The 25,120-nt window shown below is 39.4% G+C and overlaps 1 protein-coding gene across 6 annotated transcripts in view; it reads left to right on the plus strand.

Annotated features, from left to right (window-relative positions):
• The window catches only part of LOC115632031 (CUGBP Elav-like family member 1), an 86,151-nt gene that overhangs the window by 56,543 nt on the left and 4,488 nt on the right, over positions 1-25,120 (plus strand). For all 6 annotated transcript variants that reach the window (XM_030528978.1, XM_030528977.1, XM_030528983.1 and 3 more), the window contains 2 exons: positions 13,817-13,995; positions 17,379-17,925. In XM_030528978.1, coding sequence (XP_030384838.1) covers positions 13,817-13,995; positions 17,379-17,925 — 726 coding nt within the window. The remainder of the gene's footprint in view (positions 1-13,816; positions 13,996-17,378; positions 17,926-25,120) is intronic.

Genomic DNA, 25,120 nt, shown 5'->3' on the forward strand with positions numbered 1-25,120 from the left:
AGTGCTCAGTGCCCGTCGAGCAACCGACGAGGGCTCTGGCCTCATGTACGCAACAGTTTTTTTTTTTGCCTCTTGTTTTGTATGTTTTGCATAGACAATGGATAGACGGAGCGAGTGAGCGAACCAACAACAACAACAACTTTCAATGCGTTACAGTTCAATAGCGTGCTGGCCACAAATATACAACACCACATTGATCCGCAGCTGTGTGTCAAATTCCGCTCAACTTCTCAATTCGTAAACTTTCGAAAATCATCAGTGAACATCATTTCTTCAATTTAGAACATTTTCAAATTTCCCTAACAGCTCTGGAGTTTAGAAAACATTTTGGGCAGCCAGAGCTAGCTTATCTCATAAGCCTTCCAAGTTAGTTATATATAAAAAACGATGAAATGTTTCAGGTTCCGATCAGTGTTCTCAATTCCGCAAAACTGTCGCATTTTGCGGTTTCAAAAGTCATCAAACTTTTGAAGTGCAAGTCGAAATTAGGGAGCAGGCCTGATGTTAAATAGAAACAAAGAGGAGGGAAGCTCGTATTGACGCCTGTCTGCTTGCGAATTCATGTGTTTGTGTTGTTCTTTCGTTTGGGGTGATGCGGTCAGGGGGGCCAAATGTTTGCTCGATCGAACCAATGTGTGTCCCATAAGAACGAAATTAAATTCTGTCGCGACAATACAACATGCGGAATACGTAATCAATTGTGCAAGCGGCCGGCATGTGGTATCGATAGATGTATATATGTACAAGTATGTAGTATATGCCTACCATGTAGACAGATATAAGACATACATACGTGATATATGTATGTATATAGCACATGTATCGCTCGACTCGGCTTGGCTCGGCTCGGCTCACTGTGCATATATTTACATTGCATTGTACATAAAACAAAAACGCACAGCACAAATAAAAATACTTTTTGAACTTCGGCAGGCGACAGCGAGAACAGCTCATGCACATTTATTGCCTATTTATCTGAGCACACTCAAGAGTGTGAGTGTGTGTGTGCGAGTGTGTGAGTGAGTCCACAAATGTATGCAGCACATTGTTATGGATGTAGCAAGCGCGCTACTACAGGGCATTGAGGTTATAGGCATTTTGCATATGCACGAGCCCGCTCTGAGGTCTGAGCTATGCTCAGTGCCTTCTGCAATCGAACTTGGTACTCGAAATGGGTGAGGAGGGACGAGATTGGGAACATTAGGAACTGAGGTCTAATGCCTGTCGCATATTTAGCATAGATTGGCAAACAATTTCGATTGAGTACGCACACATGTGTGTGTCTGTGTCTATGTCTATGTCTGTGTGTGTGTGAGTGCCTCTAATGACAGGGAATGCCTGAAATGAAATCAGTGGCAGTTTCCCAAACTAAATACTACGAGTGCTGTGCTGTTTATTCGAATATTTTCGAGTGAGCTTCAGGAGAGATGAAAATTCAATTCAATTCATATTTAAATTGCATTTCAACTAAAAGCTGAAAATGTTGAATGAACAAGTCGTTTTAAAGTTCTTTAATGCGCTGTGAAGCAAATATAAAAGAATTGTAGACAGATTGCTATTTGTTAGTTAATATTTGTAATGAAATTTTAATTAATTCCAAATTGAAAAGCGTCAAAAAACACACTATTTGTATCTATAGTATGATATTATATGTTTTTCTTTGCACTTAAGGGTACAAAGAACTGAAATGAAAGGGTTTCCTTTTTTCATTTTTTTAAAAATATATCTGGCAAATGATTTACGGCCGAAATTTCAGCTGCCCGCGTTTACACTCTGACTTATCCACATACATATGGCAGGCAGTGTTTATTTGCACAGATGACTCCGTTCATTTGTTAATTAATGTCTGTTCTTGTTATATTCGACTTTGCATTGTTGACTTGCCTGTTTCTGTTGTACTTTTTGTTGCTCTTCCATTTCTCATTACTGCTGCTCATCGGAATAGTTCTTGTTTCTGGCGATGTTGCTGTTGCTCTTGTTGTTGTAGTTGTTGCTGCAGTATCTCAGGTAAAAACAAAAACTGGTTCTATGACGCACGTGCCTCTACGGCATAAACACTGCGAGCTGAGCCACTCGGCGCATGTTGGAGCTGCGTATTCAAAAGATAAACATAAAGTACACAGAAACCCGACAGCGTATCTTGTGTCATTTTATAAACACGCCACGCCATGCTGCACATTTAATCTTGAGGTGTTTTGCTTATTTGTGGCACGTCAACCGCCTGCTTGTCAGTCAGTCAGTCAGTCAGTCAGTCAGTCAGTCAGCCAGCCAGTCAGTCATTTAGTCATTTAGTCTGCGACAGCTTCGAATGTGCCCGAAATTCCTCACGTTGTCTGTGACAGTTGTAAACTATTTGAATGCTTACTGTTTGTCGCCAATCTCTCCCTTTCTCCCTTTCTCTCTCTCCTTCTCTGCATGTCTTCTTTTCTGCGTTTCTTTGTAAGTTGTGCCGCCACGCCCAGCTAGAGGCGCACCCCCAGTCGCAGTCGAAGTCGAAGTCGTCATCGTCACTGCTTTCTGATTTGCCTCAAAATTATGCGCCATGCGCTTTGCATAATAAGCAGCGAGCATCTCTGTGGTGGCGGTTCTGAATAGTTTGTGGCTTGCCAGGTGATTACTTTGTTGCCGGATTGTGGTAAGCCGCAGAAGGCGTAGGTATTGTGGTGCCCTTCCTTCGATTTGGCACGCAGCCGTGTAATAAAGTCATTATATATGATAAAAAGGGTTAGCCTAATGATAATGGCCACATGCACTCTCTATAGTATACTCGCGCTTCCCTTTCATGAGTAACGATTCACGAGTATGAACATAAAGGGCCGTACATCTGCACATATACTTGTATTGCAAGCTAGAATTGAATTAATAATATGCTTAAGCTGCGGTCAGACAGACAAATTATTTGCATACATTCTGCGCAAATGAACAACACAAGTTTGGAGATGGAACATGCTAACTAAAATTCTTTATTACAACGACCCAAATGTTAATTAAAAATTTTTGAAATATTTTTGCTTTATTAATAAGTTTGTGTTTATGTTAAATAAAGATATGTTTAATAGGGCTAAGAATTGTCCCTTATAAGACTTTTGTTCCATTATAATAAGAAAGAAGGTTTTTTAAAAGATGAAAATATTTTCTAAAAACCAATATTAGATTTATATCGATTAAGTAGATGCTCGTTAATTTTAACATAAATTTCGATGTAACATAAATATCTTTTAAACAACATACCCAAGGTTGACTCTTAGAGAGATGAATGGAAAATAGTTGCAAAAGAAAAACAATATAAGAAATTAGACCACATTTTGATGTCATTGTATATAAAAGGGATTATTATTAGAATGGTTTTATAGCATTCGCCTTAAAAACAATTAATTAAAGCATTTTGTGAAAATTGGGGAAAGGTTAGGTTGTTAGTCAAAATCCTTAAGCCTCCGAATTACTTCCGAAACGAACTAAAATGAGCATTTAAATTTAAAAATTAAAGATTAATATGGCCACCTATTTTATGTGAAAAGCCATTTACATGCAAACTCTAGCTGATTATTGTTATATACCTACTTCTATAGATATATGCACATAGCTACCCATACATATTAGAATGGAATAAAGCATTTCACACACACAAATGGAGCTGCTTATGTGAAGTTAAGTGGCCGAAGTATTAATAAGAGCAATCTTCTATGCAAATGCAAAGCCAAAACAAACTTGACAAACACACACAGTTCACATACTCCACATATAGGTAGAATTGAAGGGCTTGTCTGGGAATTAAAGGAGAGTCTGAATTGGCTTACTAGCATTCATTTGCGGCTCTGTGGCATTTTGTTATCAATTTGTTAAATATGTACGGAATTAATGGATGAGCGCTTGCGTTTGCAGAGCAAGTAGAGCCACTCATTGAATATCTATTGAAAATCTATTGAAAGGCCAAACAATTGCGGTCGAATGTGTTGATAAGGCAAAGCTTTGATGTTTCGGCAGCACAAGCGGGCCGAGCCGCAACTTAAATGCTAAGTAGTTTTTCATTAAATCATTTAAGCTTTTCAGTTTTAGTTTTGGCCCCATTGCTGGCAATGGCCGGCCAACCAACTGTCAGGCACTTGAAAACACAAAAATGCACTTCATAAATGCAAAAGAAAAAGCAGAAAGAAATGAATCAAGTGGTCGCCAGCACAAAAATAGCAATTGAGATGTGGCAGATACATATATATACTATATATATATATATATAGTATGTAGTACGTACTATATAACAAAATACATGGAAGGGAAATGCTAGCACAGGGCATAGGCATAGCCATTCAATTCGTGCTGCCAGTCTGGGGCAGAGTCGGGCTAGGCAGAGTGCCAGCCAAGCACTTGAGTTGAGCAATTCAGAGGGGGCGTGGGAAGTGCGCACACATGAGCCGCCCAAGGAGTGAATGGATAGTGCAGTGGCAGGGGGAGGGGGAGGGGGAGGCTGAGGGAACGCCACATTTGGCATTGCTGGCGGCAGCGGTAATTGAATGACCGTACAAAGAATTGAATTGAAGCATCGCAGCGGCAGACGAAAAAAGAAAAACACACAAATGAAGCCATCAAGCAAATGAAATGAGCAACAGAAAAAGCAACAGCAACAGCAATAAGAAGGCCGAACCCGACAGACGGACTTTGTCATAGAAAGCCGTTGGCACTTTGCCTACATATCCAAAAAACGAGCAGCACCATCACGATATAATTTTCGCATCCTTTGCGCTGGAATTTAAAGCGCAAAGGAAATTCTGGCGCTCGCGGCAAGGAAGTGCTGAAAACGTAATCGAAACGTGTTCGTTGCCAACGCCAACGCCAACGTCGCCGCCCGGTCCAGTCCCATCCAGTCTGGTCTGCTCTGGTCAAAGGGAGCGATATTTTCCCTTCATCTCCGCTGTTTTATATTTTCGTTTTTTTGCATTAAATTCCGCCCTGAAGGGTCCTGCTGAAAGCCAGCACTAACTGAAGGGGCAGCTGCTTTTAATGATTCCGTACATTAATCGCTGCTGGTTGGTCAGCTCATTGCTAATGTCATTAGCTTTTATTATCGTTAATTGTTTTTTTTTTTTTTTTCTGAATACATTGGCTGTCTGTTGGTAGATTGTCTAACTTATATATTTAAAGCGCCAAATAACGACGTGTGAAGTATTTTCAAGCAGAGCTAGATGCAAACAGATAATAAATAAATATTTTTGGGTAAAAATGGGAAAGAGAGACATAAAATAGAAGCGTTGGGCAAAATAAGAGCACTCCACACGACCCTCAAACAATAGATGGGCAAGGTAGAAAATGAACAAGCTTAATGGCACATGTGAAAGGTGAAGATATCCTGAATTCTCGACCGAGCTGCCTCAGCAATTCGAAAGATTGCTGTTCCCAAGTCTATGGGCATTTACAATTACAATCAACAAGGCTCAGCGTCAATCATTGGGTTCTGTGGCCTAGATTTACACACGGATTGATTCTCTAATGTATATCTACCCAGACAAGTATTCAGGAATCAAACTAAACTTTGTTATATTACTTATTTTCCTTTTTATATTTATGAGCTGCTGGTTATTTATATACAAATCTTAATCAGAATGCTTATGTTTAATGACACTTTGAATTTGATATTAAATACCTCCCTCTATTTTTGAAGTCGCTTAAAAAAATATATTTTGAATATTATATTATGTAGAACTTTCATAAACAAGCTTAGAGCGCTCTGATCTATAGACATCCATTCAGTAACTACAAATGCTATTAGTAATGCAATAAGGGCGTTTTTTTTTCAATCACTCGATTAAGAGTAAACTAACCAGCGAATTGCTGAATGCCAAAGCTGCTACAAAGGTTCTTATCCTATTTTAATAGCATTAGTTGACTGCAAGTATAGGTCTTCTAATGGAAGAAACTTGCTAATAAAATTCTATCAACTGCTGATACACCTTTCAGTTTATATTTCTCAACTTTTAAAGCTCGTCAACTTCTGTCCTGTGAGTGCCGTTCTATTGCTTTTATCTGCTGTAGAGTCGCTGTGCTTTGTAAATTAAACGATTCGCTGACTCCGACTAATATCGCTTTTAATTTTTGCCAAAACAAGAGACGCAAAACACAGTGAGACTTCAAATTTGCAATCCAAACAGCGTTAGTTGCTGTTAGTATTAATAATACCGTCATTGTTGTTGCTGTTGTTGTTATTGCTGAAGCTAAGTGGCAGCGGCCGTAACTTTATTTGCCTGCACTTGACGTTGTTGCTATTGTTGTTTTAATTCCGTTCATTGTTTGTGTGTGCGCTTCGTATGAGGAGATTATGCAGAGCGAGCATAATAAATGAGAGAGTGTGGTGTCTGTGTGTGCGAGTCGACGCCATGTTGAAGTGCATGTGTATCTGTGTATCTGTGTGTGTGTGTGAGGGAAACGAGCAACTTTTCACATATTTGTATCTGTTTGTGTTTCCAAGTACTTGACGTTGTTGTTGCTGCTGCTTCAGCTGCGCGCTGCATAAATATTTATTGCATATTGCAAATGAGTTGCAAAATTGTTGAACAAGCCGTGCAGGGAACTAAATTTTCCTTGCTCTTGCAGCTTTCCAAACACTTGATGATGATATTGGGTTGTTCGCTATTATTCGCCCTCTTGGATTGAACACTGAATTAGAGGTTAATTAAGATCGGCTACAACAGACGGTGCTTTCAAATCCAGACCATTCGGCAATGTTTATTGCCTATGCCCAAGGGGCGTATACGCAACAACAACCATTTTTTTTAGGTTTTTAATTCAATTACTCGACGCGTCGTTCGAAGCGAAGCTGGGCATCCCATTTGCTGTGCATATTTTTGTCTCTCTTTTTTCAGTTTATTTATTTGTTGTTGGTTGTTTTTTCTGCTCAGCTGTCGCGGCTTTCTGCCAACGTATTTGCATAATTTTGCAATAATTGACAAGCGGAAAATGTTCGGCGGAAACGGAAATTAAAACGCAATTTCAACTAATTTTTGTGCACAATTGCGTTGTAAGTTATAATGCGCTTATAATTAACATGCAAATGAGACGACAATATGAAAAAACATAAAGAGAATACATTTGAACAACCGTGGATTTGCAAGTTGGAAACGAAAATTGCTCAAGAAAGCAAAGTGTGGGCATTATTAAAAATTATTAAAATTAAAACAACTGTTTATATCTGAACTACCAGATAAAATATTTAATTTCATAAAAATGTTGGGGGAAAAATAATGAAACGAATTGCTTGGAGAAGGCACAGTAAATAAAATTATTTCAAAAACTAACCAAGTATTTAAATGTATTAAACAATGAACAAGTGAATATATAACAAAATTAAGTTAAATATAGCTTAAAACCTGTTTGGAAATTTATAAAATCTGTTTTAATCATTAATTAACAATATTTATGAAGCACCAACGACATAAAAACCAACCAGAATCGAATCTAATAATGCTCCAAATAAATAAATAAAAGGTCTGAATGTACAATAAAATAATATTTCATTATGGGATAAAGCCTGATTTGAAAGAAGATAGTAATCTTTGGTAAATCTAACCACAGTCGACCTTCGAAGCTGTAAGAAGCATCAGCCACTAAGTGTTTATCGAGTTATAAAGACACTCATGTAATTTCTCAATATTTGTTTTGATAACTAGCAAATGCTATTTATAATTATATTGCCTTTTATTAAAATCAAAAGGCGATGCTAGAACAAAGTGCTGTGGAAAATAAAGCTATACAAGCGATTATAAAAGTTGATAAAGTGCTAAACAAACAATTAAAGCATTTAATGGAAATAAATTGAATATGCGCCCTGGGGGCGCCAGAAAACAAGCAGATAAATAAATATATGTACACACAATTAAAACTCATTTAGTCAAAAACAAATGCTTAATTTTTGGGGCGTTTATTGCCAAATCGTTATCATTACATATGCATTACTTTATAGCTTACAACGGGCCTGCGGCTACGCTTTACTTCACTAAAAACAACTGTAAATTGGCCTCGTGCTGCAAAAGCCGGGAATGTGTGCACATGTGCGTGTGTGTATGTGTGTGTGTGTGTGTGTGTGTGCTTAAATCTGTTTCACATGCACAAGCATATGCCGTGGCATGCAACGTTGCTTCGGATTCAGAGCCAGATTCAAATTCAGCTTCAGCTGCAGCTCCACCTTCGAGCGCATTCTGTTGTCTGCCAACATTTTGCATAATAACAAAGCAGTTTAATACGCAGCGCATTAGTGTGAATACTTATATATATATAGGAGCGTGTGTGTGTGTGTGTGTGTGTGTGTGTGAGTGCGTGTGACAGCTACGATGTTTGCCAACTCTGTCTGCATGACTGCCAGGCGTATTTACTTCGCCTTTTGTGCGTGGAAAACTATGCAATTGCCATAGTTAATGCGTTGCGTTTTGACTTATAGTTGTTGTTCTTGTTGTTGTTCCAGCATATCATTGTATTTGCCTATTTGCATGCATTGGCATTAAAGCCTGCTGCTGCCACACAGCCAGTTCTCACGCCGAAGACTGCGCCTGAAAGTATGCTGCGAGTTTGTCGCTTAGCTCGTAAACATTCGCATTGCCATGCTCGCCTAATTTATTTATACTTATCCAAGTATTTATGTTTGTGTGAGTGTGTGTGTATGAATTATGAATTATGTTAACTTGTTGAAATAGTAATTAAGCCGACAATGCTGGCTCGTTGCGCACAAAAGGAACGGAAAGTTAAAGCTGTCACACTCCTAAACAATAACAGCTCTTAACTAAGCCCAATAATCAATTTTAGTTTTAAAAATATTTTATAAGCATAAAACCATACAATTTTTTGGCTTGAAAGCAGCATTGTTATGCCGTTGATAGCTTTAAAGAAAGGTGGATATAAATATTAAATAAATAAATATTTCTATTAAAATTATTACTTAAATGCTTTATTTGTACAGATATGTTTGTGGTCTTCATGTCACACATAAAGCAACAATATAATCACAGAGTGGCCCGCATATAATTGACATTGAAAGGAATAGAAGGATCAGAATGTTGGCAGATTACTAAGCCTAGAAACTAAGAAATATGTCAATTTTATTATTAGTGGGTAAACTAGCATTTCATTTGCTGTTTTGATGGCCTACATTGTATGCAGAAGTGTATTTAACTCGTGCTTATAAAAAGAGAAAAAGGAGTTTCCTTTTTGTATTCAATGAACAAAGTAGAGTGTATAACGAGTTAGCTTAAATGAATTCAAATCAGTTGAGCAATATTATATTATTATTATATCATGTAATATGGATATTTCAATTGGGAAGCAATTTTCTAGACCAGTTATGCCGCTTTGGTCAAAAATGACCTTTTAACTCAATTATAAATATAAAATAATTTGTGTCTTCAAACTGAATAAGTTGTGCTAGTTTTTTAAATGTTTTTTTTATTAAACAATCGTCCTGCCTACAAGTTTAATTGCACAACAAATTGAATACAATTTCGGCTTTCTTGGTGCTTCGCCAACTGGCACAACTGCCATAAGATAGTAGATTATACTTATAAAAATGTTCGCATGACAAACTTTTCAACACCATTTCCACTCACACATAGTCAGATATATATGGACAGGACGACATTTTGGGCAGCAGGGCAACTTGACACAAAAGTTGATGTCTCAAGTGTGAAGTGAAATATATGAGCATACTCGTGCTTACACAGAGATGGAGGCAGTGGGCGGGGAAGGAGGCGCATAAGTGCAGTTTCCGCTTTTGACTGCGCATATAAATCTTAAGACAGTTAACGACATCATATGGCAAGGCAGCAGCAGATGAACTCACAATGCCGCTTACGAACGAGAGATGCTGGAAAGCCTGCAAGCTCCCAGTTCCGAGAGCTGTTGGTTGCCATCTTGGTTGTTACCAAAAATTACACGCCGCTCGGCATTGCAACTTTATGAGAATTTCATTTGTGCATAATTGTAAAGCGGAAAGCACGAAATGTGAACAGTGTCGGGAATGCTGTTCGAGTATGTGTGTGTGTGTGTGTGTGTGTGTGTGTGTGTATGCGCATATATCTCTGTGGTGTCGTCGCAGTTGAGGAAACCAATTTGTGGTAATTGTCGTGAAATTGCAATTTTTGCAACTGTAATGGGCTGCATCTTAAGTTGCTCGGAGACAGGCAGATGAGAGCACAAAAGTAGAAAAGGCAGGCAGAGTGAAGCACGAGTAAGTGGGGCAGAAGGAGGCACGGAAAGTTGCTGCAAGCAACTGCTGTGTGGCAGTTGATGCGAAGTTTGTGGCAAGCAGCTGATATGATAAGGTGACCAAATGGAAATGGCATGTTCATTTGTTTGAAATGTGTTGGGTTGTCAGTTGAAGGTAATGAAATATTTTATTTTTCCGTATGTATTATGAATAGTTATTATAATTTAAAGACATTATAAGGCATCTTTCCATACCCTGCTAAAGTCTTTACTAAAAGCGGTTCTACAAGTAATACATCCTCTCTGCATATACTTGGAAAATAAATTCATTTCAAAAGAAGTGCTAGCTTCCAATTCATTAACTCTACTTGTAATGTGACGGAATCGATATGGTGTCCAATGGCTCTCTCATTATCTGAGTTTCCAATTGCCAATACACTAACTTGCTGTTAAAGCTGATCCGATTGCCATTAAATTGACAACTTGTGTTGACGATTTCTCATTTATGTCGCAACGCAATGCAGGTGTGCCAACCAACAGGTTCATGGATAAAGCAATGGGTGGGAGCACTGCTGGCAGGCTAACCTCGTCTGGTCCACTTTCGCAATAAGTATTCAATGCAACACCTTTGCCGCTGCCTCCCTCTGCCAATTTGTGGCACGTCAAGAGCAGCATTGCGCATTCGCAGATACCCGTACATACTATATAGTACTGTACTCGTATTTTCTCTTTACCGTCTTATCGAGCAGAATCACGTGCGCATAAAACTTTGCAATCAGCTGCAATCTTCGTGTGAAATACAAAGGAACGAGCTGCTTAACAACCTCTCATCGCCATAGTCATCGTCAACGTTGTTGCTTTTGTTGCAGCAATGCAATAAGTTCTTTGTCATACTTTCGTTATCTGGCCAACGAGATGGTGCTACCGGCTGGTGGAAAAGTTTCAACTTAAACTACCAAATCCATACAATAAATATATAAAATGTTACTTTTTGTGTCACACCTGAACTAACCTCAAATAAATTTTGCACATGTGGCAGGACCAACAAGAAGAATAAGGAGAAGTGGAAAAGAAGAGGAGCAAAGAAAGGCGTGCGTGGAAAAACTTTGCACTGGATAGCACAGTGTCGGAGGGAGAGGGCAGGAGCAGGGAATAGTATTGTTGGCCAGGCTGAGTGCTTTGGGCCACGGAGGCAGCGCAACAATTTCCAATCACTTCCGTTGCAGCGACACCATTTTCTATATTTATACTTTGCGACAGGAAAAAGAAAACAGCAATAGATAAAGAATGGGGCAACACACGCTTAGTTTGTTTTTAGGTGGCCCCACATACAATCCCATGTGTGAGTGTGTGTGTGTGTGTGTGTGTGTGTGTGTGTGTGTGTTGCAAAGTTGCGCATAAAAGTGTGTGTTGCAAAATGAAAAGTTTGCGCTGCTGCTACAATGATTCGATTTGTTGCAATTGCGTTTTTAGTCTTTTGCATGTGAGTGCGCCGAAACTTTCCAGCACTTGTTTCGCCAGCAGATAAAGCAAACACACACCACACACACACACACCACATACACACACACACACACTCGCACAACTGAGCATTCAAAGTTTGTAGCCAGTTTTAAGTTCCCTGTGACCGAGTTGGTTGGCGAAAGCGAGGAGGCGCGAGTCAGGGAGAGACTACTGATAGAGCAAAAGGACTGAGCATTTTACAGCGATTTATTGCTGCAGCTTAAAGCTGTCCCAGCTGCTTGTCAATGGCAATTCGATTTGAATGTGCAGTTGACTTCGAGCAATCGGAAATTGCGGCACACATCGAAACGTTCTAGTGGCATTCCACAAGGCCAACGGTGGTATGGGGAGCCTACGCAGAAATGCACGAGCAACTAGCATAAAAGAATAAAAACTTCACATACATAGTTATTAGGAATTAGCTTCAAATGTTTTATTGTAACCATATATTTGCTATACATTGCATAATATTACAAAAGATTGTTTTCAACGTTTTTTCAGATATGAGTTTAACAAAGAAAAGGCAACAATTTTGTACAATTTGTATTTGTCCGAAAATTAGTTTATTAGTTAGTAAATTGTTAGTGTGGCTCTTCACAACACGATATATACTGAAGATATAAATATATTACAGTTGTGATTCGATATTTTAGAAAACCAAATATTATACAAAATTTCAATACGAACACGCATTCGTAATAAAATATTTAAAGTAATTGATTATAACAAGCACAAAGTATCATTATATAGCTCTTTTGAGAAAGAAATAAAAGCGAAAAGCTGTGTGAATGGAAGCCAGAGCTTTGGAACTCAACATTAAATATATACAAGCAACTACAGACTTCATTTATTCTTCTGTGTTATTTATTTTTTCTTCTCAATTTCTCATTTAATTTAATTTTTAAAATTGAAAATAAAAGTTAAATTTGTAGAAATGTCAGCCACTCATAACAATGATTTTTACCGCAAAAAAAACAATGCAAAAAAGGTAATAAATCTGAATCTTTAATCTTTTATGAGCAAAAATAACGCAAAACAAGTTATGGTTTTGTGAACTAAATCAGCGAGTTCATAAAATAGCCATTTCGTTCACAAGTCAGAAAATAACGTAGGCATTTATTCATTAAACTGAGCTCAAATCTCAAATTACAAATACACAGCTAAGCCAGACGATATTGATTTCGAAGTCGTATAAGTAAAGAAGGTCATCATCAAAACAATTTAATTCGATTTAATTGTAAATATTTATGCGGCAATTTCGATTTCAGGAATTTGCCGAAGACTTCATTACGCATACGCCACATGTGCCAAAATTATGCAGCCAAGCAGTAACAGGCATAAAAAAATGCACATTAAATTCTCAACACCAGCAAGTTCATAAAAATGTGCAGCATAAACTTTACAATTCGAATTATAAAAGAAGAAGAGAAGAAGGAAAACATGAAAGGTAGCGCCATAAGCCGACAAGAGTCTTCAGCATATAATCCTTAAACACACACACACACACACACGTCTATGTAACGGAAAGTGGTGTGCGTGTGTGTGTGTGTGTGTGAGGCACTTTTAATGCCACTTTTATGACGCTCATTTCATAGCACACACACACACACACACACACACACACATACAGACACATAAACAGTCGTCAGGCAGTCGGCAGTCAGTCAGCCATTTCTTCATTTCTACATGGCAGCACTTTTTTATAGCCATGTTGAACAGCCATCGGCCGCCAGGAGCAGCCAGGTGGCAGCAACACACACACTTGCAGGTGTACATTTTTTTATAATTGTAGAAGTAGTTGTTGTTGCTGCTCATTATAGTTGGACCCACATTACCGGCCCTATTTGTCGCTTGTACGGGCCGCATAATGTAAATTATTTTGCTCTCTTCGCATTTCGCATGATTGTTATTGTTGCTACTTGTTGTTGTGCTGCTGTTGTTCTTGTTGTTGTTGTTGTTGGAACATTACAATTTCTACTTCTAGGAGCCGTTTCCCATTTTAATAATTTCAACGCAAGCAAAACAAGAACAACTACCTCTTTATTTTTTCCATCAACACAATATTTTACGTTGTTTTTATTTAGTTTTTCGCAACAGTTTTTCAACTCAACATTCTTTTGAATTTTATTTACAGAGCGTAAACTTTTTGTTGGCATGCTGAATAAAAAATATACCGAAGCCGATGTGAGGCAGCTGTTTACGGGCCATGGAACCATCGAGGAGTGCACCGTTCTCAGGGATCAGGTGGGCCAGAGCAAGGGCTGCGCATTTGTAACATTCGCAACGAAACAGAACGCCATCGGAGCGATCAAGGTGAGTGTGCGAGTGTGTTGTGATGCCAATCTTTAAAGGATAGACAATAGTCACCTGCTTAATAAGTTAGCTTTAAAGAGTTGCGCCATGCGTGTCCTGAGACGAAGTTTCATATTTTTAGTCGTTAAAAGCGGTGCACGGAAGTTGCAATTTAACGAGCTACTTTTCAGCTGAAATTTCATACCTCATACCTATTCGAGCGGAACGTGCGCCTATCAACACACTACTAACCAAAAATACGCTGCCCGGACAATTAGTTACGAAATTGTGTTAAAAATATGTTCTTTTCTAAATGCAATTTCCATGCACTAGGTTCTTAAGAATGCTTTTAACTTGCAACCGCATTGCTTATGTCTTACTTATTATTGGACTTCATTTAAAAGTTTCGATTCAAAAGATTTAATATATACTTGTAGATGAAGAAAGCAGTTCATGTATAAATCGATAGAGCGTTCAATGCAGGAGCATAGGTATTTGAAACTTACTAAAATCTATCAATGAAAGGCTTTCTCGAGATATTTCTGAAGAGATATATAACGACTGTGGTCGAAATCCATGCGAAGCCAAGTACAGAGTACTTTATTTACTCTGTAAATATTTTAAGCTTCCAATGCATTTCAGAATAAGTGCAAGTCCATATTATAAAAAGCTTTTCGATCTGCCAGCAAGTAATGTCATTACAGAACCATTTGCATTGGTTAACATTTTTTGACCGGCAGTGTGAGTAATGTCCGTGTGAATATGTGTGTGTGTGTGTGTGCGGCAGCGCGCAAAACTGTCGCAATGATTAATTGCTGTGGCGGCAAGAGTCGCGCATATAAAACAACGTGATGCCAGCCAGACACACACACACACACAGAGAGGGAGAGAGACACTCACACACACTCAGTTATAAAAAGGCGTAGAGACAGACATGCATGTAGCAACAAAAACCTCATGCAGCTGCAACAATAATAGCAACAACCACAACAACAGGAATGGCAACAGGAAGTAGAAACGCAAGCAAGACGCCGCCACTGGCACCGGAAGAAGTCAACGGCAGCCATTGCCCGAGCAACTTCAGCTGCTCCCTTCGCTGGAGCCAACAGTCGACAGAATGCTCTGCAGGGCTGAAAGGGCGCACAGCGGCGGCCACACTAATGCAAGTTTTGTGCCGGAAACAGGCAAAATTACAAACTTCCGACAGCCAAACACAAACACATGTAAAGCACAAAAGCGCACCACACATACACACACACACACAAACACATATGTATATGGAGAGGCGACATGGGACAGCATGTTGTCTGGGTGTATTGCACATAATTTGTCGCCTTTGCAAGATGAATGTTGTGGGTGGGCAGCTGCATTGCCCAACATTTACACACAAACACACACACACACACACACACACATATATATAAAAGGCTTCACGTGTGCCTGTGTCTCTGTGTGTGTGTGTGTGTGTGGAAATTTAATGCATTTGAAGTCAAATTACAGCATGCCAGGCACGCACGCAATGAGTTTGCGTGCGTAGCCAAATGAATCTGCAAACAGCAGCAGCAGCGGCAACAACAACAATCACAACAACAACAAAAGCAAGTACAGTAACTGCAACATCACAAAGTCATTGCAGTCTATTGACGCTTGAAAGTATGCAATGCCAGTGACTCAGCCCAAAGCACGCTGCGAGCATTGCATTTAATATTAATGTGGCCAGCAATTTATTTTCGCATTTAACCCTTACAGCGCAACCAACTCTCCCCCTCCACCTACCTCCACAAGCCACCACAACCCACCCACTGGCATGCCAGTCTGCATCTTTCCTCCATTTGCGGCTGCTTGAATGAACTTTTTGCCGCTGCATCTTACTAGCTTTTATTTACCGAAACAAAAAACGAAAAACAGCCAGCGAGATAAAATGCATGGAAAAATGTAAGGAAAATGATAACATTTTTCATCACATGCAGATTTCTTTCACACTGCTGCTGCTGCTGCTGCTGCATTTGCGCTAATTTGTCAAGCAGCGGGCGGCTGCCGGTTGCTGGCTGGGGCGGTAGGTAGGAGCTGTCTGCGCTGTTTTCTATGCCACATGCACAACAGCTCTTAATGCTTCATGTTGCATGTCGGGTCATTTAACTCATTTATTTTGAAGGACTTTGGCAGCGCAAAAGTTGCTGCAAGTGCAGATATTTTGACGCAAAATTAAAGAATGGAGTGTGGCAGCATTAAGTGTTTTCTCTCGTGATTATCGTTCTCTGATATTTATTTACTTGTAGTTTAAAAATATCTGCACAAACTAACACTGTTATGCGAAATTAAGCAAACTATAGAAGCAATAGAGCGTTGCAAAGGTTTACAATTATCATCGGGAATTTGCACACAGCTAACTAACTTGCTTACGCTTCTTAGGCATTTATAAACGTTAGCATCAGTAAGCTCCCTTTTTTATTGATGGGCGCTTCTGCCTGCAACTCCGGCTTACAGCCTCAAAATAATGACCCGCAGCTAAGTCGCTGAACAACGTCATCCACGGCAGCAGCCACAACATTTGCTCACGGCGGCTCCCAGCGACTTAATTTACACCTTTTGCTGAGCCCAGCAAACAAACTAAGGCAGGAACGAGGCCAAAAAGCGCAGACACATTTAGCGGCCACATTTAGAGGCAGAGTGCATCGGCAGTCGAATGGGCCGCCCGCCCGCTCTTGGCAAGGCACTTTAGTCACTTTCCGGTTTATGTAGACTTTATCATTGCAGTTGGGCAGTGGCAGCGGCAGCGGCAGCAGTCGCCGTCATGCAACTTCCGCTAAATTGTGGCAACACTGTCCCCCACTTCTCGCAACCCATGGCCAGGCAGACAGCAGCCAGCAGCCAGAAGTGGTCTTTAATTACATTGACTATAATTCTTGCGGCTGTGGTGTAACTTTTATGCACAAACTGGTGCGCCAGAAGCCCAACATTGTGCTTATTGCTGTTGTTGTTGTTGTTACTGTTGCTGCTGGCAACAAAGTAATTAGGCAAATTTCCGAGTTTTAAAACAGGTCGTCGTTGCAAGTAGTCTCTCTTGTTGCCGCCATGTAATTTATACAAGTAATAAGACGGCGAGAAAACTACAGTGGATAATCGCAATATATAGTATATATACTGACTATACTTAAAGAAAAGGCGAGTGTATGCAGCTTACTTGTCCTTCGAAATTCAAGCTGTAAAATTATTAACTAAGCAAAAGTATATAATTGAAATCGAAAGAAGACATTAATTTATTGTAGTTTGCATAAAAATATTTAGTCTCGATATAAGTTTTAAAGAAACAGTGAGAGCTTCATTTTATTGTTTTTCTCACTTTATATATAGCCCATATAGCCGATATTGACTGTAGGAAAAACTTGTCCACTTTATTGCAGGCGCTGCACCAAAGCCAAACAATGGAGGGCTGCTCGGCCCCGCTGGTGGTTAAGTTCGCCGACACGCAGAAGGAGAAGGATCAGAAGAAGATGCAACAGCTGCACGCCATCTGTGGCATCAATGCGCTGACACAGTCGCCCAGTGGCGTGGGCGCCGGCGCTGGCGCCATACCCACACCCACAGCGAATGCCAGCAATGGGCTCAATCATGCCACGGCATTGATTGCTTCGCCGCCAACTGGGACGCGTGCGAATCCCTCTATGGCCGCCGCCTTGGCTGCCGTGGGTGCCCCGCCCCCACCACAGAGCGCAGCAGGTGCTGGCGCCCAAACGGCCCTGGTGCCCACATCTGCTGCTTTGACTGCCACCTTGGCGCCGACTCTGCTCTCGAGCAATCCGCATCAGCTGGGCGCGCATGCGCATCAGGCGGCGCATGGCCCGGGGGCGGCAACCGCCTATCTGACGACAGATCCGACGGGCGCTCTGCAGCTGTTCCAGCAGTTCCAGCATCCGGCTTATGGACTGCATCCGGCCCACTATCTGCAAGGTGAGTGTGATGGGGTCTAGGCTACCAGCTAGTTAAGTAAGCCTTCCAGTTCTCCCAGATCCCACATACGATCAGTTCAGTTCAGCTCAGTTCAGTTCAGATCAGTTAGTTCTCATTGGCACCAACTCGAAACCAACAGTGTAAGCCACCCAGTCAGTGTACCGCCACCCAACTCTCAACTCACCATACTACCCACCTACTTATCTTCTATCTTCCCATTGTATCTCTCTATGCTCACCCATTTGCTCGTTTGAACCTCTCTCGTGTGTTTTCTGTTTTCGCGCGCACCTTTGTGTTTACAATAATTTATGATTTCCTCTTTTTGTGAATTGCAACCAAAATTGTTTGTTTAGTTTAATTGCGTATTTAATTTTCCAAATTATTATCGTTTCTCATTCCGTGTTCTCTCCTTTCTGTGCATATTCTTCATTTTAATTAGCTAGCAATTAGTAATTGTGTAATCTGTTTTTGTGTTGAGCAATTGTTCGAAACGAACACAAAACTAAGCTAGGAATGTGTATTGTCAGCTTAATTAGTGACTGCACTTTGAGTGAGCTGCAAAATTCCTTATAATAATTAATTCGATTAACACCTTTAATTAACATATTATTAAGCGAGATTACATCATTGTGGAAGCGCCAAGCTGCTTATCAACTTTATTTCCACATTACCAATAATCAATTTATTTCGTATTTGTATTTATTTATAAACTTATCCTTGCGTTACAAGTGCCAGATTACTTTTAAGTTTTTACGCTTTAAGTATTAATTGGAGCTTTAAATTATTTTAAATAAACTCTTAAGTATTTCATAACATTATTAATAATTATTATTAAAAGGCATTATTGAATAAGCTATGACAAAGGAATAGCAAGAGATTTCAAGTTTCAAAGTTTATCAGCTTTCAAAAAACAGCAACTATATATAAGAATGTAATTCGAAGGCAAGGACATAATTTCTGAAATACTTGTTATTATTGTAAGGTATTCAGTACCAAACAGCGATGATAAGGACTCTAAAAAGGGCTCTTGTTTTGAATATAAACTTAGCTAAATTTTTTGGCTTCGCAAAAGTCCTAATTGTATACAATTCCAAATTATAACTGACCTAATTAATTTGTATCAGAACAAATTAAATGCATTTCAGTTAACACTGAAGAGCTGGCAGGCGATATTTGCTTTCATTCTTTAATAATTTCCCATAATATTGTCAACCTCCTAAGTAAATACGAGGAGAAGGAACCGTTTATTTAGCAGATCAAGTGACTTTAAGTCTAACAAACTTAAGCCATGTAGACATTTGCTTAACATTTAAAAAAGTAAGCAGGACAACGTTCATATATCTGTGTATGTATATTTTGTTCGTCCTCTAAACTTGTCGCTTCATTTATAACAAGTGACCCGAGCGTTGGCACAAAGTCAACGCAGGAATGACAATGACAGCGAGATGGAACGAGAGGACATCCAAAGGCTGATGCTTAAATAGAAGGAGGGAAGGCAGAAGGCAGAGCGCAGAGCGTAGAGCGTAGAATAGGAAACATGGGCGAAAACAGTCGGGCAGTCATTTGCAAGCGACAACTGTCAAATAATTAATTTCAATTTAAACAACAAAATTTGCATAAATGCAGAAAAACTGAAAGGGATGCTCCGGCCGTGTAAGGGTATGGCTAGGGGAAGCTCCAAGGCAAGGGTGAAAATGCCGGCGTTTTGACAGCGGGCCAAGAGCATGATGAATAAAACAAAAATTCTAATAGGATTAAAAGGTGGGCTGGCAGAGCAAAGCAAAGCTACGAAAGTGGACAGTGATTTTTGCCACAGTTAAGAAAAGGGGAGGGCAGCAGGAAAACGTTGGCACGCAACACTTGTGTAAATACACACGCACACATACACACATACATACACGCTCGTACACAGACAGACACAAACGTGGAAACGTGGACGTGGCGTCAATGTAAACGTGTTGCATATGCAATTGCGCTTCATTAGAATGACCGACGCACAGTGGTTCAAAAGTCAACTGCATTTGCCAAAAAAACCTTTGAAATTGTAGATAAACAATTCAATTATTTCAACTGAATGTCTGCTGCAAACATTCTTCTTATATAATGTTTTTAACTATTCTGCCAGAGTTTGTGTTAAGCCTAAAGAGGGAGAATGCACAAATGGAAACATTCCAGAGTAAGACTTTGGTAGTACAGAGCAGATTCTGCTGCCTTTGAAACAATTCGATATAGAGAGCCTTTTACCTTTTACCTTTTACCTTGAAATATATAATCAAGGTTAAATGGAAGGAGCACAAGGATGAACAGCCAAGTTCGCAGTTAGCTTGTATTCTTTAAAGACAGCTTACAAAATTCCGATTCATGGACAGTAGTTCTAGCAAAGCGAAGTTATATTTGTAGACTAAATTAGATAAAATGGGCCAGCAATAAGATATCAGCAGTGGACAGCAGTTGACGGCAGCAACACAATTTCTTGAATGATATGACAAATGTGGTAGAATATAGTTATTAGCAACAGTGGCAGATAGATTAATAAAGGTTTGTGTAGCGCTGTTATCAGGAGTGGATGCCGATGTATTTGTAGGTACATCAGATTAGTATTTATCGTGTTGGCAATAGGTAGCTGGAAAGTATAGCATAAGGCGATAGACAGTAGCCATTAATGCATAGGAGAGCAAACATATTAATGCTTTGATAAGGGTGGAACCAGCTCGAGTCCAATAGTTTCTTAATCTAAAATCTAAAAATATTTAGTATGGGAGTTCAATACAAACATACTTGTAAGTCTATATAGTTGAAGCATTCGATCTGCACACCACAACCTGCTTAAGCTTGATTGAAATGAGTATACCTTAAAAAATTGCAATATTCAAGTAAATAAAACCCACTATATTTGTTTCAAAGGAAATAGTTTCGATTACTTGTATCAAATATTATTTATATTGGGTTGTTGTCTCCTCTGCAAGCACTAAATGGCAAACAAATCGTTTTATTTGTTGTTTAAAGGCAATATACTATACCTTTTAGACCAAATGCGATGTGGTTTCAGACCACTGTGCGATAGCACAACTGCTAATGTGTGTGTATATATGTTCGTATATGTGTTGGTATGTATCTGGCCAGTCTCGACGACGTGGATATTTTGCGCATAACAAATCGAGCGCAAGGCTTGCAAAAAAGAAGCGGCGATAGCAACAAAAATAACAAGAAAAACAGAAAGTAAGAATCACGGACATCCACAACCGTTGAGGCGCGTGATGCAGTCGTAAAAAAAGGGACAGACGGACTGAGAACGGGGGTCGCCTTCACTTAGAAGTTAGCAGCGGCGTTGGCAGCGCTGGATGCCACTTGAATAACAAATGGAGTTTTTAAATGTCAGAGCGAAGCTTGCTGATGGCTACAAAATGTGCGACGTGCGCACTAAAACCGTTAAGTGTGCGACCTGTGCGCGCTGATTTAACCAATTTGCCAAAAGCGCCAAACTTCTGCGTCTCTCTGCGCATTAAAATTATCTTACCAAACTGTCAGCAACCGGAGCAGAGGTCCAAAGACAGACACAGAGACCGGGTTGGAGACGAGGAGAGTGGCAGGCGTGGGCGGGCAGTCTAACTGCCGGCAAAATAGTTGAAAAGTGCAACAAAATGTTTTGCCATTTAGTTAACATTTTCATTTGTATGCAGCATACGCCCCATTCGCCAAGTTGCCTGTCGCTGACAGAGCAGAGACAAAGACATTGCCACAAAATGGGCAGGCAATGTGCAGTTAAGCAGCCCAATTACAAGTTGTGCAGCATTCGAGCATTTAGTGTCTGCCGTCGCACTGCAGTTACTAATTATTTAAAAGTCTGTTTGCAGAGGTGGCTCCCTTCTGATGCTCACAAAAAATTCTATGCCATGCACTCACCAGGCATTCAGTTTCTTGCTCGTACGGGTGGCATTTTCATGAGACCAGCCATGCCTTTGGGGCAGATATTTCTTGAATGCATCAACGCCATCAAAGCAAAGATGTGAGCTCTCAAGCCCAATAGCCCGAGGTGCCGACTCCCATGCCAATGTCTCTCCAGAATCGCCTTCTTTATGTTGATAATTCTTAAGGTTGAAGACAAGCAGCCAACTTAACGAAGCTGGTCATCTACATATATAAATGCCTCTCCAGTTTAATGTACCAGTTCTTAAGATATATATACTTTCAGCCAATCTAATGTTTCGTTGCAATTATTTGTTTTCATTCGAGCTTTCGGATGTTACAAGAAACAAGAATAAAAAAAAAGAAATCGTTTTATTATGTTTGTTTTGAAGTAACCTTACAGTCCAACTAAATAAAGTAGTAGTAGTACTATTTAAGTTTTAAATCTAATCAAATATTAAATGCAATACTTCTAGGCTTGTTCTGTTTAAGTTGCAATTCAGTAAAAAAAATTCACAGAAAAATTCGTAAATAAATAAGTTAGGCACTACAAGTAGTTTTGGTGCAGATATGTAATTTATTTTTATATATTTTTTAAAAATTTAGTTGATATTTCTCCAGGTTGTTCAAATGCAGTTTTCTAGAATTCAATTTCAGACTATCCTGGGGATAAGACCTCATACAGACACAATATTTGATGAACTTTTAAAGACACATGTTAACATATCAAATACTGTATAGTTTTCTTAGCCTGCCTAAGAAATAAGTTTCATATTAATTTAACATTTAAGTACGCATAGTCTTCATAGACTGTCTAGGAAACAAGTTAATCATACATATAAGTACGTATAAGTGCTTGGGAGTGCTTGCACACCTAACCATACATTTTAATATCAATGCCGGAATAATAACAAATATTTTGCAGTTCATTCAAAGTCTTGCACCGAAATTAGAAATAAAACTTATATTATATGTTGCCTGTTTGTTCAATGTCGTACAGTGTCTGTGCTCATTCTTTGTGTAGGCTGCCCAGCATCGTACTCTTCTAGACACACACAATCACACCCAATCACACACAAATACACACACACTCACAGTCACAGTCACCGACACACACACACACACACACACACAAACACACACACACACAAACTGTAGTCTTCTTAGCGCGCTCGTTTGGTCGTTATGACGTATGTGTTTAGGTTTTGATTTGTGTAGAGGCTATGCATATTAATTTACAACTAAAACCAAGTGCAATAATCGAACATATGTATATGTATATGTATGTGTGCTAGCGCTGAAAAGTATGCAATGCCGCCATAGCTAGAGCTCGCCAGCATTGCCTCCATCACGAGCAGCCTGTAGTATCAACTGCAATTGCAAATTCTTATGTTAATTTCTACATAATTAGTTTTAATTAATTTATGTCTAACTGCATTCGAAAAATTTGCAATGTTTTACGTTTATTTTATTTTGAATTTTCATTTTATTTCCCAAATTTCCTTTATTATTTTTGTAAAAATTATTTTATTTTGTAAATTATTATTCGTTGTAATATTTTACATTATCCACTTTTTTATTTTGTTGACTTATCTGATCAGAGTTTTATGTTTTGACTGCATCCCCTAGTTATAATTTTTTATTTCCCACATGTTTTTGTTTATGTTTAATTTTGATTTTTGTTCTGTTATGATTTTTTGTTGTACTCGTATGTTTAAAGTTGACAAAATTTTTACAAAAAATCGAACAAATTAATTTTTAATTTTTTGTAAATGTAAATAATACAATTGGGTGTGTGTTTTCTTCTATGTTTTTTATATATAAATATTCGTTGAACATTTTTTGGTATGTCTATGATTGACTCTGTGGTCATGTACAAAAATCAAACAATCAATCAAACAATCAATCAACCAACTCAACCAAACCTTAAAACCATAAATCAAAACTCAAACTGTTTGAAAATAAATATGGGCAATGAAATCAGGACTAAATTTCCACCCACCGGATAACAGTGCCCACCACAGCCAGCACGGTCCATCATCCGGCGGGCCCGTTGCCGGTTCCTCAGCCGCAGCCGCCGCCAACGCAGCAGCAACTCTATCGGCTGCCAACGCTGCAGTCGCCGCAGCAGCAGCAGCAGCAGCCGCCGGCGGGCCACCACGCCCACACCCACTTGGCACACCCGGCGGCGGCGTCTCTGCCACCGGGCATGCTCCTGGCTCTGGACCCCTGCTCGCCGGTCCACCCATGTCTATGCAGAATCTGGTAACGCTGGCCGGCTTCAACAGCAGCGCAGCGGCCGTCGCTGCGCTGACAACGCCCCAGCAGACCAACCACAGCAGCAGCAGTCACCTCAGCAACAGCAACCACATACAGCACCACAGCAGCAGCAGCACCACCAACCGGAACAACCACACTCACCCAGGCAGCAACACCACCATTCATCGCCAGCCCTCATATGCCACCGCGGGCAACCTATTGAGCGCCACGCAGGCGCATCAATTAAATATGGTGCAGTTGATGGGTGCGGCAGCCGCTTCGCCGCCCTCCCAAACGATCACGCTCGGCACGCTTTGTAAGTATAACAGTACTTTATACCAAGTTTATACGAAGCCCGAATGTTCCGAGAGTTTCAGTTTTAGTTTACAGCCCTCACAAGTGTCCCTTTAACTCGATAATGTTAGAACTTACAAACTGTTATCCTGACTCATGAACGGAAGATTAGAAATATTTTCACGCAAAGAGTTAAAAGTTCTGCTTCGGCATTATTACAAATATTCTATGATAATAATGATAAATAATTGCAAGGATTGTAAAATGAATTCAATTTGAATTACCCATAACATATTATTCACAGTATTCACTTAGACTGAATTTCTCTTTCTGTTAAAAATCAGATCGTTAGGTCACTTCTACAAGTAGTTCAGCATTTTTTTTTACGTAAAACTTAAATCATATTTTAATTTGATCAAAGAAGCTAATTGTTATATAATATTTAAAGAGAGTAATCGTTAGGAGGCCTTGCTTGTTTCTGCTTTTATTTATAATAAGCAAGTTTAAATGCAAAAGATAAAATAACTTTGAATTTAGGAAACTCTAGCATTCTATTTTTTTAAATTATATTTTTCAAATCAAAAATTGTTGTAATTACTTTTCATATTCCAATGAAATGTGTCTAATCTATAGTAAAACCTATTACTTAATGGCTTCGTATAAACATTGTATATATCAGTATGTTCCCTCTCTCTCTCTCTCTTTCTCCCTCTCCCCATCTCCTCCTTTGCAGCTG

The sequence above is a fragment of the Scaptodrosophila lebanonensis genome, unplaced genomic scaffold, assembly GCF_003285725.1.
Source record: "Scaptodrosophila lebanonensis strain 11010-0011.00,11010-0021.00 unplaced genomic scaffold, SlebRS2 tig00001412-arrow-pilon, whole genome shotgun sequence".
NCBI lineage: Eukaryota > Metazoa > Arthropoda > Insecta > Diptera > Drosophilidae > Scaptodrosophila > Scaptodrosophila lebanonensis.